The 16,125-nt window shown below is 47.6% G+C and overlaps 1 protein-coding gene across 1 annotated transcript in view; it reads left to right on the forward strand.

The window, feature by feature from the left end:
* The first annotated feature begins 507 nt into the window (after positions 1-507).
* The window catches only part of LOC121445086 (glypican-4), a 114,577-nt gene continuing 98,959 nt past the window's right edge, over positions 508-16,125 (forward strand). Inside the window, exon 1 of the mRNA XM_041647091.1 lies at positions 508-1,243. Coding sequence (XP_041503025.1) covers positions 1,084-1,243 — 160 coding nt within the window. The 5' untranslated portion in view covers positions 508-1,083. The remainder of the gene's footprint in view (positions 1,244-16,125) is intronic.

Below are 16,125 nucleotides of genomic sequence, written 5' to 3' on the forward strand. Positions count from 1 at the left end.
GTTTGGAGCAAAACAATGCCAGTAACGTGAGTGGGTGCCTTCCTTGCCCAGGCACTGGTTAGGAGAGATCCTGGATGCCGGGTGGCAGCAGTGACGCAGGTATTGGGGCTGAAGTGTGCTGTTTTGGCCCGCGGGGACAGCCTGTCAGGTGGCTGTGGGGAAAGGCTTGTGGCTCAGTCAGGGGCTGAAGGATCCAAGACCCAGGCCACCAGGATCCCCGGGACTTGGGCTCTAAAACGGGAAGAAACTGGCCTTTCCTCTCCGAGCAGGGGGTGGGGGGATGGGGGGAGGCTCCCCGCCTCTTGAGGAGGAGGGCAGGAGGGAGGAGTCCAGCAGGGCGTGTCGCGAGAGGGAGTGCCGGGCGCCCCGTGCGGGCCCCCTAGGAAGTGGATTTGGCCCGCTCCGGATCCAACCCAGCTTCCAGGTTTTCTCCCGGCCCGGCCCTGCGTGCTCCCGCCTGTCTCGGGCTCCCCCCCCCCCCCACCTTGTACCCGCCCCCTCCCTCCCTAGGGCCGCCCCGCTTGGCCAAGTTTGTGGAGCCTCACTGCGCGAGCCGGGCCAGTCAATCAGCCGCAGAGCTGAGAAGGGCACAACCGTGAGGCTGAGGGCAGTGAGCTGAGCCCAGCTGGGTGAGCGGAGCAGCGCCGGGTAGCCGGAGCCCCGCGCCAGCGATCACCCGCCGACGCCGCCCACACTCTGCTCTCCTGCGACGCCTGCCACCTTCCTTTCCTGAACCCCTCGCCCCTAGCCAACTGGCCCGGGATCTCTAGCCTTCGGAGGTCACCGATCCTCTCCCTATTTCCCGTGGGTCCTGCGACCATTCCACGCCTTTTTCCTTGTACTCCACCCCGGCCGGGCGCCTGGCACCGGGGACCGTTGCCTGACGCGAGGCCCAGCTCCACTTTTCGCCCGCGTCTCCTCCTTTTGCCCTCCTCCTCCTTTGCTACCAACTGCAACTCCTCGGTCCTCGCTCAACTCGTGAGTCCTTGACTCCGTGCTTCTCCGCCCGCTCCGCAGCCCCGCTTCCCATCCCGTCTTATTCTGTTCCCCAAAGGTGGGAGCGCATCTGCCCGGGTCCGCACCATGGCACGGTTTGGCTTGCTCGCGCTTCTCTGCACCCTGGCCGCGCTCACTGTCTCGCTGCTGGCTGCGGAGCTCAAGTCGAAAAGTTGCTCGGAAGTGCGACGTCTTTACGTGTCCAAAGGCTTCAACAAGAACGATGCCCCCCTCTATGAGATCAACGGTAGGTGGGAATCCTCCCCCATTTTCGAGCGGTGGGCACCCCGGGAAAGGGGCGGCCCCCCACGCCACACCAGGTAGCCTAGAGGGTGAAACGGGCAGGCGGGAGCCAGCTCCGGCGCGGAGCGGGCACCGCGAGTGGAGGGGCGCCGCCGGTTTGTGTAGTGCTACTCCGGTGTTTGGCGGCGGCGCCCCCCCCCCCCCCAAAGTCTTTTCGGTCCCAGGAAGACACTAAGGACTATGGCCCTTAGAGTGCGTGGCATGGGCTCTCTTGCCTTTTCCGGGTTGAATTCCTTACTGGGTTCCCCGCTTTGTTGTGTGGGTGATGACGAGGCCGAGTGGGGGCGGGGTGGGGGAACCTCTCGGAGTTTGCAGATTCCTTGGGGCGCAAAAAACGTGCGACTTGAATGAGTAGTTCATTGACGTTCTCCTAAAACCCCTCTCTCCGCCTCTCTTCCACCGCTGACGCGGATTCGTTTTAGGACCTGCAAGGGCTTTAGAAGTCACCTTTAAAAAGCGAACGCCCTCCTTTACTCCCCACTTTTCCAAATCCTAACTTTTGGGAAGTCTCCAGCTTTCCGGAAGGTGTTGGATAAGAAGGGTATTTCCCTCCCATTTCTCTTTTCTCACCTCATTTTAAGGGTTAATTGCACTTTCAATTACAGACCTTTGAAAGGACTGATTACAGGAAACCTGAATCTCAGTTTGGAGGTGGTTATGCAAATGAAGATGGCTTTGCCTCTGAAAAAGTTCACCGGATTTCAGCACAAGGGGGGGGGGCGGGACGACGTGGGGTATTTGGGGAAGCCCTCCTGGAACTCTGGGGAGGCAGCACCCCAGGTACTCACTCCCTCTTCTCCTGGTCGGGAGGTCTCCAGGCCCGCCGGTGGCAGTGCCTTGGCGAGTCCTCCTTCCCTGTTGTACTTGATTTTCGCAGCTGCCAACTGTTGCGCTCAGCCCTGCGGGTTGGCGCCCAAAGCGGCACAGGTAGCTTGTTCACCCTTGGGGCTCAGAAAGAGCCACGAACCTTACTGGCTCTTGGCCAGCTTAACCTAACGGAGGAGTTAGAGATTCGAGCCCCGAAGGCCAAACCTCCATTCCGAACCTTTCATGGAAGTGTGCAGAGTGCGCCTTTGCCTCGCTGTACTGGTTGCCCGGGTGGGGCAGGCAGGGGGCCAGCATCCAGCAAAGGAAATACTGTAATTTTAACCAGGCACTTCCAAAGGCTTAGGAAGACTTGGGGGGGGGGGGCGCTCATCTTTTGGAAGGGCTATTAATAACCTTGGAGATTAAGTGCAGTCATCAATTACATATAAATTACAAAAGTAATTGAGGGAAGTTGCTGGGCACTTTGAGAGTGTAACCGGCCTCCGTCTGGAAATAGAACTGAGGAAATTGTTGGAAGTAGCCCAGGCGGCCCCTGCACCTTTGCAGTTGTCAAGTAACTCACACGCTATGATGAAAGGTTGTTTGCCCTTCAGCCGCCTGTCTTTTTGGGAGCTCAAGTATGTCCTCCCAGCCTCATGATTTTATTGGTTGTAGCGCTCTGAAAAGCCCCCTTTCTTTCCCCTCTTCCTCCTGGCCTGCCAGTAACAGAGAACTGAACCAGCAGTCGCCGAAGCTTGGGGGCTCTGCAGGTCAGACCTGGGGTCTTTGTGCCTTGCACAGTTTGGGCCTGGGTGCTTCAGAGATGATTGCCGTGAAGATTACACTTGTCATTCCCACGTTCTGAAGGGAGGCATGCAGCCATGCCCTTACTGGGAAAGGGACAAGTCTCCATCTGGTCGTGCAGACAGTATGTGCCTTTGAGATGGACTGGAGGCTTTTCGGGTGTGGGTTACCCAATCGCCCCCCCCCCCCCCCCAGTTTCTTCAGGTTTGGGGGTATGCAGTCTCAGGAGATGTCAGGGCAACTTCCCCAGCCAGCATCTAATGGGAAAGGAAGCTGGGAAGGTGTTCAGGGACACTTAAGTGTTCCCGTGGATCGTAGTCAGCCCTGGAAAACACCTGAGGAACATTTTTTGCATAAATGTCTTATTTGGATCCCACCCTCCCCCTCCAAAAAAAAATAGATAAAGGAGTTACTAGTGACCTGTGGCAGGAAATGGAAGCTAATGTGCTCACACCCAAAACATTTTATTCTTTTTGTCTCGTCCTTCATCTCCCTCCCAGGGCTGCTGCTTTTATTTCCCCTTTTGAATGACCTACTGGACTGCATTCTCCTGAGGAACAAAGGAAGTGCCTTTTTAGCTGGAATCCTTGGAAGACCACCAAGGACTTTAGCTCAAGCAGTGCAGTTTCGTACCACTTTCAACAATAACAAAAATGCATGACTGAATGGCTCAAAAATGTGGAGTGTTAGAGGCATTCATTTGAGTCTAGGACACTGTCACAACACAGACAGACCCAAGCAAATACCTTTAGACGGGTGATATAGAAATGGGGTAGTCTATATCATTACCCTGGCCTCTCCAGTTGCACACATTAGCCTCATCTTATGTGGACTATCCCCAGAGAATTTTGGCCATTTGGGGAGGCAGTTGTGGAGAAGTCAATGTAAAGACTTGGGTTCAGCCTAGGTCCAAATGAATTAGATGCCAAGTGCCTTACTTGGGAGAAGTTAACTATTTTCTTCAAAGCCAGAGATGGTTTTCTAGGCAAAGTGTTGCAGTGTCTAGGTGACCAGTTCATTGAGCCCTGGGCTAATCCAAGTTTAAAATTTTATTTTATTTGGAAAGAAGGGTGAGGATTGTATCTAGGGCTTTGGATATTCTAGGCAAGTGCTCTACCACTGAGATTCTTGATAGCCTTGAACTTAACCTTCTAGAGTTCTGAATAGGCTTTGAGAAGAAGCCACATCCTGAAGGACTCTCAGTTACAGATCATAGTTGGGATGATCTGATTTTTTTCATCATAGATGGTTGTGAGCCACCATGTGGTTGCTGGGAATTGAACTCAGGACCTCTGAGTGCTCTTAACCTCTGAGCCATCTCTCCAGCCCCTGATCTGATTTTTTTTAAAAGATTTACCTATCTATTTATTATGTATATAGTGTTGGCATCAGACCTCATTACAGATGGCTGTGAGCCACCATGTGGTTGCTGGGCATTGAACTCAGGATGATCTATCTGATCTTGATGTGTTCTCAAGGGTGTTAGAGAATAAAAGTACACCATACTGCCAGGGTTTTCAAGTGAGGTTCTGCCTTGCCCATGTGCTTGACACCAGTACTTTTCATATAAGGGCCAGTCCAGAGGCTATGAGAAAAAATTATCTGTAATAGCTTTTATTGGCCATATCTTTCCGGAGTGCCTGCTATGTGAAGTATTCTGTGCTTAGTATTACAGAGACAGTAAGAAGGACAGGAAATTCACCCCCTACACACGCACATACACACACACCAACTTGTCTGGTAGTAGGGAGATAAGCCATTCACACAGACTTCGAATGCACTAAGAAGTGCGATAAGTACCATGTGAAAGACGAGAAATGTGGCCTTGGGGGTATCTCAGTGGTAAAGCATGTGCTTAGCATGTTCCAGGTCCTAGGTTCAACCCCCAGCACTAAAATAGAGAGAAACCACGAACAAGGAGAAAGGATTGGGACTAGAGTATTAAATAGGTAATGATAGTTTGTTAGTATAAAACAATAGACTATCTAGAATTCTAACTGTTCTCATCAGGATATGCAGCAACTAGCATTTTACTAATAGCCTGCTGGAATTGTCTTAAAGAGTGTGGCATTTGGTCAGAAGATACTATTGGACTTGTAAAAGGTCCCTCTTCACAGTGACATAGAATGATTCCAATGAGAAATTTGTGCTGGTCACTGTGATCTTGGAATCTTTGTTTCCTGTTCATTTATCTTCATGAGCAAAGCACCTGTGAGCATGTATCTACACTTGAAAATGCTTGCATGTGTATCTCAAAGGATTCTAGGAATTACTTATGCTTTGTTGGGACAGAGTGGGGAAGAGAAGGAGTTACTGAGATTTTATTGTAAATCAGACAAGATAAGTTTTCAAGGTTTGCGTTTCCCTCTTGCTGCTGGCTTGGATTTTTTGTTGTTTTGTTTTGAAACAGGGTCTCACGAAGTAGCCCTGGCTGTCCTATAACTCACTACATAGACCAGGTTTGCCCTGATGCACAGAGATCTGCCTGGCTCTACCTCCCAACTGCTGGGGTCAAAGGTGCGTGCCACTATGCTTGGTGTGGGTTGGATTTTCTTACTGATTTTATGATTTCTTAATTTATTGGCATCACCAATTTGGCTCTCTGTGTTTCATTTGAGAGGGTCCTAGAGAGGTCCAGGACCTGTCTCTGCAGTATTAAAGCAACTGTCTTCAGGGTGTGCTCAAAAAAGAACTTAGTAGCAATTCTGGCTTATGCAGTTGAATCTCTTCTCGAATGTATAAATATAAAATATTGGATTCAGCGTAATTACTATTTTCCTTTTTGGTTTGATTCGCATCAGGTTGCACGCAATTTCAGGATTAGCTGGAGACTAGATTGAGGAAGGAAAAGGGGAGTTTTCTGTGTTTTGAACTTCAATGTTAATCTGAGTCAGTTCAGAGTGTCTTTCTCTGGCTCCCCGGTTTAACTGTTTTAGGTAGCACAAGGTTTGTTTCTACATATCCTCACAGAGATGCATTTTGGCCTTATAATGGCTAGTGTGTACTTTTCTTGGCTCAGCCTTGTGCTAAGGACTTTATCTCATTTAAAGGCCACAACTATCATGCAGCCAAAATTATCACCTCTAATTTACTCATAGAAACTGAGATCGGAAGGGCTTAGGAAATACGTTCACGGTGCTGGAGAGATAGATAGTTCAACAGTTAAGAGCACTGGTTGCTCCTGCAGATGGCCTGGGTTCCATTTCAAGCACCCACATAGGGGCTTACTACCATCTGCAGCTCTAGTCTCAGGGGATCTGATGCCCTCTTCTGGCCATTGAGGCACCAGGCGTGCACATAGTGGGCAAAACACAGAAAAGTAAATAAGTAAATAAAATGATTAAAATTTAAAAGAAAAGATTTTCAGAGTTCTACAGCTAGTGGCAGAAGTGGGATTTGAACCCAGGTCATCTTTGACCCAGATTAATGTATGCACTTTGTGAGCAGGTGATAAGACAGGAAGGCACATCCTCTAGTCCCCTGGGGGTTTGAGATATGTGAGATCGGGTAGCATTGCCCTCACACTGCGGTAGAGAGAGAGAGGATCCAGCCACATCAACAGGCAAAATGTCAAACCCAGATACAGACAGTAAAGAGTGCATGATAGAAGGGATAAATGCTATTTTCTGGACCATGGGGAGCAGTGAGGGTTCCTAAGGAGGAAAACGGCATGGCTTAAGTTGTTTTAGAAAGATAATTAGCACCACTTTGATGTTAGTCGATGAGGCAGGAGATAAAGGTGGGAAGATCTATTAGAAGGCTATTTCGAAGGTTATCTGGTCGAGCTGCCACTCTTCTTCCCATTCTGATCTCACTGTTGCCAGCTGCTTTGAATGGAGTCATCCCTCTGCATTGAGCTTTGGTGGCTTCAGGTATCTCAAATCACCCTGTTTTCATTAAGCCACTGCCAAGCTGTCCAGGGTTCTGTGTACTCTTCCTCCTAAGCCTCTGCCGGGACCAGAACTTTGCGCAGAACTGCTTTGTGCTCTGGTAAACTGCTAACAGCCACGCATGCATCTTCTCTCCTCCGCCAGAAGCCGCTCACAGGCAGGTACCTCAACTCCATCTAGAATCCTCTGCCTACCAGAAATGAGTATGGTACAGTGTTAAAACAAGTGAGGGGGCTGGAGAGATGGCTCAGAGGTTAAGAGCATTGCCTGCTCTTCCAAAGGTCCTGAGTTTAATTCTCAGCAACCACATGGTGGCTCACAACCATCTGTAATGGGGTCTGGTGCCCTCTTCTGGCCTGCAGGCATACACACAGAATATTGTATACATAATAAATAAATATTTAAAAAAATAAAAAAAAAACAAGTGAGGGGCTCATGCCTATGGGTCCATGGCACCGGTGATGTAATGGCATTATACCTCCGTGGTATATAACAATTCCTGGGCTTCCAGGAATTTTGGACCTAAACACTTAAAAGTGGGAAAAACTGAGTAAATTTCCATATCTGTTGAAGGAAGGAGACGGGAGAGCATTTTTATGCTTTGAAGTAGTAAATGCTATTATTAAACTACCAAGCGCCTATTTCGAGGCGGTTACTTTCTCGCATTTGTTTGTGTGTTTATGTGGCAGTGGCGGGGAGTCGCTGCTGGGGTGCTTGTCATGTGCGCCTGTGAATGTCAGGACAGCTTGGGAGTATTGGTCCTCTTCTGACTCCATTGGGAGCCCAGGACTGAACTCACATGCTCAGGCAGGCGCCTATATCCGGTGAGCCATTTCACCAAGGTCCCAATCATAGGAAATTTTAGGAACTATTCAGAATTCTCTTTTTCTTCATGTCTTGAGATAACACTTTAAGGAACAGACAATGGAGGTGGTTAAGATTTTGCACTCTTGGAAGAGTACACTAAAATTAAAATGTTAGGTCCAGAGTATCAAGCTTGTTCAATGTAGAGGAGTTTTTTTTTTTTTCCAAAAACTAAACAGAAACACATTAAGTTTTGTCTTTATCACGTATAATAAATGATACAGACGTAAGTATCTGAATATTTTCTACAAATAAAGCAGATACATTAAGATGTGAACAGATTGGGGCTGGAGAGATGGCTCAGCAGTTAAGAGCATTGCCTGCTCTTTCAAAGGACCCGAGTTCGATTCCCAGCAACCACATGGTGGCTTACAACCATCTGTAATGAGGTCTGGTGTCCTCTTCTAGCCCGCAGGCATATATGTAAACAGAATATTGTATCCATAATAAATACATTAAAAAAAATGTGAACAGGTAAGAGCTAACATTTCCAGTTGCTCGTGGTTAAACATCTGTTGCTTGCTAGAGAGAACATGAAAGTGCAGAGAATTCATGCAGTGACTCCATCCTGGAGGTAATTGGAAATATTATATTTAAGTTCTGATGCATTTAATTTTGCAATCTGGTGGGAGAGGAAAAAAAAATCAAAGAGACCCATCAGCCAGGTATTTGACTTTTGAAAAAGGAACTCTAACAAATGTTCGAAATTAGGGGAAAAATGGAATGGAAGAGTTAAAAAAAAAAGTCAACAACCTCCAGGAAGCCTGGAAACTATGTAAAAACATCTTATTGGAAGCCGAGATAAATGTGTGCCAGACATCAAAAAGACCAGCTGCTTGGGGGGAGAGAGAGAAAGAGAGATTGAGAGAGAGAGAGAGAGAGAGAGAGAGAGCGCACATGTGTGTGCAATTGCGTGTGCACGCCAGTGTGTGCGCACGCCTGCACCTGGCATGACTAACTGGCAGAGTGAAAAGAAGCTGCTTCAGAGAAAAACATCTCTCATGAAATAGTCTAGGTCAGAGCCGGGCGATGGTGGCGCACTCGGGAGGCAGAGGCAGGCGGATCTCTGTGAGTTCGAGACCAGCCTGGTCTACAGAGCTAGTTCCAGGACAGGCTCCAAAGCCACAGAGAAACCCTGCCTCGAAAAACCAAAAAAAAAAAAAAAAAAAAAAAAAAAAGAAATAGTCTAGGTCAGAAGCCCACAGGTATGGTGAGGCAGGTATAAACTAGAAGTTAAGTGGGGCAGAAGGTAATTGAAGGCAAATCTTGTGAGGTAAATTGAAAAATTCCTCCATGTTACCATGATGGTGAAGAGGGAAGGTGGAGTCTCACTTTCCAGAGGAAAGGCAGTGTGGTTTCTTCAAAGGGATATCATGTCTCATTTATCACCCAGAGCTCCTTGCCAGGAAAGAAATCGTGTGAGGCGTGGATGTGTAGTTCAGTGACAGAAGATGTGCTCAGCGTGCACGGGGCTCTGGGTTCCATCCTCGCTATTAGCCAGTCAGGCGGTTAATCCACCAGTCAGTAAACGCATGTGGACACAGGGAAACAGACGCACATAATTTAGGCTCCCAAAAGCTACGCAATGGGATAGTGGGGTCAAGAATACTTACAAAGTCTGTTTACTTTGGGGCAGATAGGGATGGTGGCTTATTAAAGATGGAAAATTGAGGGAGAAAAAGCAAGTCTAGTGCCCTAGGAGAAAAAAAGTACATGAAGAGGACCTGCTTTCTTAGAACAAGAAGTTCTGGTGTAATTCTGTGACAGATTTGTTGTCTGATACTTTCGATGAGATTTTTCTTTGAAAAGGAGTGGGGTGTAGTGGTATTAGAATGTGAAATTTGAATGCAGAGTTAGATTAGCGGTTGTCAGCTCTCTTTGTACTGTAGCAGCATCCCTTGGGAAATTTTAAAGCATCCTGATGCCTGACTGGGTACTACTCAACAAGATCTTTCCGGGAGTGCAGCCGGCCATGGCTGGCTTGTGCAGTTATGCCTTCTCTGTCTCTCTCCGATGTGCTAGGTTAAGTGCTCTACTCCTGACTGATATCCTCGGCCTTCTTTTTATTGTTTTCTTTTGAGGCAGTCTCACTTATTTGCCCTGGCTGGTCTTGAACTCTCCACAGCTGAAGCAGGTCTTGAACTAGCAGCAGCAGCTGGAATTTCAGGTCTGTGTCAAGAGGCCTAGGTGATAAGAGAGGGAGGGAGGGAGAGAGAGAATATGTATGTATATATAAATGTACATTTTCTTTATTTCTTTTTGCTTTTTGGCAGGGAGTGGGGTGAGACAGGGTCTCTCTGTGTAGCCCTGGCTGCCCTGGAACTTGCTCTGTAGACCAGGTTGGCTTCGAACTTAGAGAGGTCTGCCTGTTTCCCATGTGCTGGGATTAAAGGCGTGGGCCACTGTCAGACTAACATTTTCTAAATGGTTATCTGCAGTTGAAAACCATTGCCATTGATGTCTGAGGTCCATTCCGTCTCTGAATTTCTGTGATTCTGAGATTCACAATAAAATTGGCTCAGGTAAAGATTTCATTGCAATGCTATGCATGGCTGCTTTAATTTGGACAAATCTGGGGTTAGGGGAATGCCTGTTAAACTTGGGGAAAGATATTTGTAATTTTTTTTGGGGGGGGGTTTCGAGACAGGGTTTCTCTGTGGTTTTGGAGCCTGTCCTGGAACTAGCTCTTGTAGACCAGGCTGGTCTCGAACTCACAGAGATCCGCCTGCCTCTGCCTCCCGAGTGCTGGGATTAAAGGCGTGTGCCACCACCGCCCGGCAGATATTTGTAATTTAAGGTACAAGCAAAACCACAACCATCGACTCTTTGCAAGTAGAGATGTAGGGACATTGAAAGTACTTTGGAGAGAATCAGGGTGAATCCAGCCTTCTTGTTATATATTGATTAAATGTCAGTGTGCTTGGTGATATTTCTCCCCTTTCTCTTTATTGATAAAAGAAGCCCAAATCTCTTTATTCCCAACTTTAATGTTTTCTTTGCCATGTGTTTATTCTGTTCATGTAGCTTATCAAGAAATAGAAGTACAGCAAATCCCTGGGCTTCTCCCCGGCACAGCCATCCAGAACACAGCTGGGAATGTGGGAAGTGGTGGAAAAGCTAAGTGATGGCGACAGCTGTCAAAAAGCCTATGTATTCTGCCTGGAGAAAAGGCCTTCAGAACTTTTCCCATTAGTAATCATTGAGAAGAGCAGTATGCTAGGCTCTGGGGATTCCAGGAGGTGGAAAACGGGAATCAGGCTTTTTTTGGGTTCCATCTGAATTAGATTAGGAAGATAGCGTTTCCCGAGGAGAAGATAAGGGACTGGGTTATCTGCTTTCCTAGCCTGTAGCTGAAGAGTTGTTGCAAGTGTGCTGGCTGGGAGGTAGAGGGTGTCACAGAAAGGGATTTCTGAGAAACCTGAAACTTGACATCTGCCTGAAGTATAAAATGGGGTGAGCGGCCCAAAGCTGAACGCTGTATACACAACTGCTCTGGGCCTTTTGATGCTGTTTAGGATGGGGCGAACGCCTAGACTGGAGGCACCTTTGTTTTGAAGGTTTACTTTTATTATTTGAAATTATGTGTCTGTGTGAGTCTGTGAACATTGGGTAGGTGCTTGCAGAGGCCAGAAGTGCCAGTTCCCTCCTGGAACTGGAGTCACAGGTAGCTAGGATCCACCCGACCTGGATGTTGGGAAGCAAGCTCCTGTCCTGCAAGAGCAGTGTACCCTCTGAACGGCTCAGCTTAACTGCTAAGCCATCTTTCCAGCCCCCCCCCCCCCAACTCCCTTCTTACCCTTGAGGGAGCTAGTGGATGTCAAGACATGCACTATTGTGTCTTGTTACGTTCTGAGATGAAAGTTTAGAAAGTACATTTGAGAGAGTTCCTCTGGAAATACTGGGAAAGTGAAGGACCACTCTCAAGGCAGTGGCCTGGGAGGGGGAGTTCAGATTTAGACTTTTGCCTGTTTAGAATACGCAGCGTCAGCCGGGCAGTGGTGGTCGCACACCTTTTGAGGCCAGCCTGGTCTACAGAACAAGTTCTAGGACAGCCAAGGAAACAGAAACCCTGTCTCAAAACAAAATACTAAGAATACCCAGTGTCCCAACAGTGCTTCTTTGTCTTCCTCCCTCATTCTCTACTTTTTCTCTCCCACCTCCCCCCTCCTTTCCCTCTCAAGCAGGTGTCTCTGTTGTAGTTCAGGATGGCCTGAACTTGCCACCCTCCTGTCCCAGCCTCCCCTCTCACCCCCAGTGCTGCAATTCCAGGTGTGCACACCACCTTGCCTGGCTCATTTTGTGTTTGTCTGTTAGAAAGGAAATAGGTTAAAGAGCAGGGGACACAGCTCAGCGGCAGACTGCTTGGCCAGCATAGGCAAGGCCCTGGGTTTCATCTCCAGCACCCCACCCCTAAAATAAGTTAAAGACTGTATATTATTAATTTAGTGGCTTATTCACTTGAGAGCGTTTGGCTTATTTTGTTCCTCTTTGAGTTCTCTTCTAAGCCCTCTAGGACATCCACGCTAGATGAAATGCCTGCTGTGCCCAGTTTGGAAAACTCACATTCTGACCTAAAGTCACGAGAGGCAAGAAAACTGGCTCCCAGTTAGGGATAAAATATTTGAATATTGGTTTCTCTTTTAAACATTTACCAAACTTAGGTAAATGTATAATGATAAGAAATGTTGCAAGTTAAGGATACTACTTTCTTAACCCTTTAAAACAGAAAGCCCCCTTTGCCCTGTTAGGCCTGAGCTGAGAGACCAGACCCATAGACTCAAATTTTTTTATACCTGGTGGCTCAGTCGTAGGTCCTTGACATGTTTTGTGGTTTAGGAATTGTTAAAATTTTATATTTATTTTAGGAATAGATGTTTTGGTATCTGAGGGTGATACCCAAAGGCCATGTGCGTAATTACGAGGCCTGTGGCTCAGCTCAGCCCTCATTCTAGGAACTGACATTTCTAGTCAACCTGTCCCATTTGTCTGGGTGTTTTTCTCTTCCCCCAACTTCATATGCTGCTATCCTAACACTCCGCATGCTCATGGTATCAGGAGGTGGGGTTTTTCAATGGGGTTAGTGTCCTTTTTAAAAGAGGCCTCAGAGAGATCCCTTTGGCATGTGTTACACGGAATTAATAGTGAGAAACCTGCCGCGTGTGGACTAGGAAGTAGGTCCTCACCAGACACCGAACATGCCAGCACCTTCACCTTGGACTTCTTAGCCTTCTGGTGGCGCGAAATTCGTTTTTTGCTGTGTATAAGGCCCCCGTCTACTTTGTGATCAGCCACCTAGACCTTGGCATCTAAAAGAAGCAGGGCAAAGCCAAGTGTCTTTTCTGTTGCTCCTCGTCTCAAATGTGGTCCTGTTCTCTGGTTTGTTCTGTGGCAAGACAGCGCAACATTGCAAGTGGTTTGCTTTAATCCTGGGAATCTCTCAGGTTGTCGGTTCCAGAGCGAGCAGCAACTCACTGGGCTTGCAGATGTGCTTTTTGAAGCTCCCGTCTTTACTCCTGCCCACCAGATGCTCATTTCTCTCCTCTTCCCCAGCCGTCATCTCTCCTTCATCCCAGCCATTCTTTTTAATCCCAGCCCTACGCATGACCCCTTCTGTCTTTCCTGCAAGCCTGCTTTCTTTCATTCTCAACCGCCCAGCTTGTGTCTCCAGGAGTGGCTGGAAGTGGTTGCTTTTGCACTATAGAGCTTCCCTTCATTCCCCCAAGCCCTTGATGTCAGCATCCCAGCAGGCATGAAACCCCGCCATAGTTTTTTTTCCTCCTGTACTTATTGTTTCTATTCTCTCACACATTTGTCTCCATTGAGTGCTGAGTCTGGTTTTCAGCACAGAGGTAGAAAGGAAACTCCCTGTCCTCGTAGACAGCAGCGTGAAGCATGCACTCAGCAGCGTGAAGCATGCACTCGCTTGCTAGCTACCACTTGCAGTGGTTCACTCTGAGCAGGAATGTCTTTTTGCTTGGCAGTCATTTCACAGAAATCTTTTTTTTTTTAAATTAATTTATTAATTTTTTGGTGTGTGCCGGAATAGGCAGTCATTACATTCTTTACAATTTGTAGTGGGACTACTATCTTACTATGGTCAAATTGCTTTCATTATAGAATATTTCCCTGTGCTAAGACTTTCAGAAAAGCAAAGCTTGACCACTTCTCACCAGTGTATTTACAAATAGGCCTTCACAGCTGCCCCTTCTCCAGGGAAGTCAGTGGGCTCATGGAAAGACTTCTCTTTTTTTTTTGTTTGCATTGGGGGAGAGGGAGGGATTGAAACGAGTTAATTTTAAACAGAACTTCAATGGTGTTTACCATTGGGCCCTGTTTTCTGGATGTCATCTAGAAAACCTGCCATATTGTGATCTCAAACAATGCCATGCTGATCCTGGTGTCCATCACCTTTTGCTTGGATTCATTAGTGGCTTATCCCCAGTGTCCTAGCCTTCATCACAGCAGCCAATACCATCCTGTTTATCACACGTAATCCAAGTCACATTACTTCTGCTCAAAGGCTCAAGTGGGACACAGTGGCTTGCAGATAAAAGCACTCTTATCTATCTATCTATCTATCTATCTATCTATCTATCTATCTATCTATCTATTATCTATCTATCTATCTATCTATCTATCTATCTATCTATCATCTATCTATCTATCTTTTTTTTTTACCAAGCCTGATGCCTTGAGTCCCATCCCTGGGACGACATGGTGGAAGGAGAATACCAGTTCTTGAATATAGTCCCCTGACTTCCCTTGTACACCATGGCATGCACGCCACCGTTAAGTGCATACACAAATCAAGTCAAGTCAAAATAAAGGCTCTCATGGTTCCCCATGCCACCCATAGGAAACATCACAGCTTCATGATCTGCCCATCCGACCTTTTCCATTTCCACTTCCAAGTCTCCCTTTCTTCTGTGATGCCCTTGGCTGTCCACTCTGGTCCCACTGTCTTCTCTTCCTCAAGCATTCAGGCATAGTTGGACCTTTGCATGTCTCATCCTAGCCCCCCCCCCCGCCCTCCCCCCTGCCACATGCTAGGTAAGTAATGTACCATAGGCTTCCACCCCCAGACTTTGTACTTCTTATTCTCGGTTCCTAGAATAGCCTGTAGCCAGAATATAGCTCACCCCCTCACAAGTTTCAGGGCTTTGATCTCGTATTGCTTCACTGGAGAAGCTTTTCTTGATTTGTATATAAAATAGGCAAACACCCCCTCTCCTCCCACACAGCACAAGCACACATTTTGTCACGCTCCTTCTCTACTCTCTTCTCAGCACCCTCACCGTCCAGCCTTGGGGTAGGGAACTTGGCCTCTTTGTTCACTGCCTAGTGCGCATTGTCTTTAATACATTGCCTGGCACTTAGTGTTTGTTGAATGGCGGCATAAATGGGCATTCTTTGCAAATGGGGTGCCCAGGAGAACGCTTGTGGTGGGTATGAGACCATATACACATCTTAACTTTTTTTTTTTCCTAGAAAGGGTTATCCAGACTGAGGATTCCATCACTCTTGAATTACCTGTTCACTGGCAGGCACTGAGATTTCAAATAGTGAAAGAGAGACTTTAGCGTGAGACCTCACACCCTTGTAGCGCATGGGCGAACAAGGATCAGAGCAGAACACGTGCCGTGAATATTTCAGAGCCATGAGTCTCCTCTTTTTGAGGAGTTGTGCTTTTCCGTCGTCATAAGCTCCTGCCACCTCATACTGTGTACATAGCAGTGAGGCCCTAGGCCAGTTGTGGTAGGCTTATCAGAGCAGTGCAGAGGTTACGGACTTGTTATCAAGACCTAGAAGGAACATTCCCCCCCCCCCTCCCCCCCCCCCCGCGATACAATGTAGATCTCTTTATAGACACTTGTTGGACTTGCATGGGCACTAGAAAATAAAAGGTAAACTCTTGGGTCCCTTTTCCATTGTGCTCTGCAGAGGAAGCAGGGCATCACCACCAAATCCTTCAAGGCCTTGTGAAAAGGCAGTGTCCTTTCAGCCGATGGTGATGAGAGGCTCAGAATGATGTCCTTTAGACCAGCCCTGTAATGACTGTCAGAGTCCAGCTCTGGCTCAGCAGACTAGGGATGGAGTCTTCCTGTCATTTGGTTACTTTCCTCTGTAAGCCTTTATTAGTGGTCATCTGCTGTGCGGGTCGCCTCCAGGAGGACAGGAGGACCCTGGCCCCTAGACCAGAGAGCAAGGTCTGGGGCTGGTCCCAGAGATTAGGGTGCAAACAAATGCAGCCCAAGTGATAAGGGGCACACTAGCCAGGACACAATGGGTAGCTTTGTGGCCCCGCTCAGACTGGCCTTTCTCTCCATTTCTAGAGGTTTTAGTTTTGGATTTTATCTTGTTTTACTTCATTTCTCTTTTCTATTTCTTTTGCTGTGCTTAAGATTAAAGGGCCTCAAATATGCAGAATGCGTGGTCTACCACAGAGCTGCAATCCCGGCTA

This window comes from Microtus oregoni, unplaced genomic scaffold (genome assembly GCF_018167655.1).
Source record: "Microtus oregoni isolate MIOR12 unplaced genomic scaffold, Mior012 000156F_ref0000345, whole genome shotgun sequence".
NCBI lineage: Eukaryota > Metazoa > Chordata > Mammalia > Rodentia > Cricetidae > Microtus > Microtus oregoni.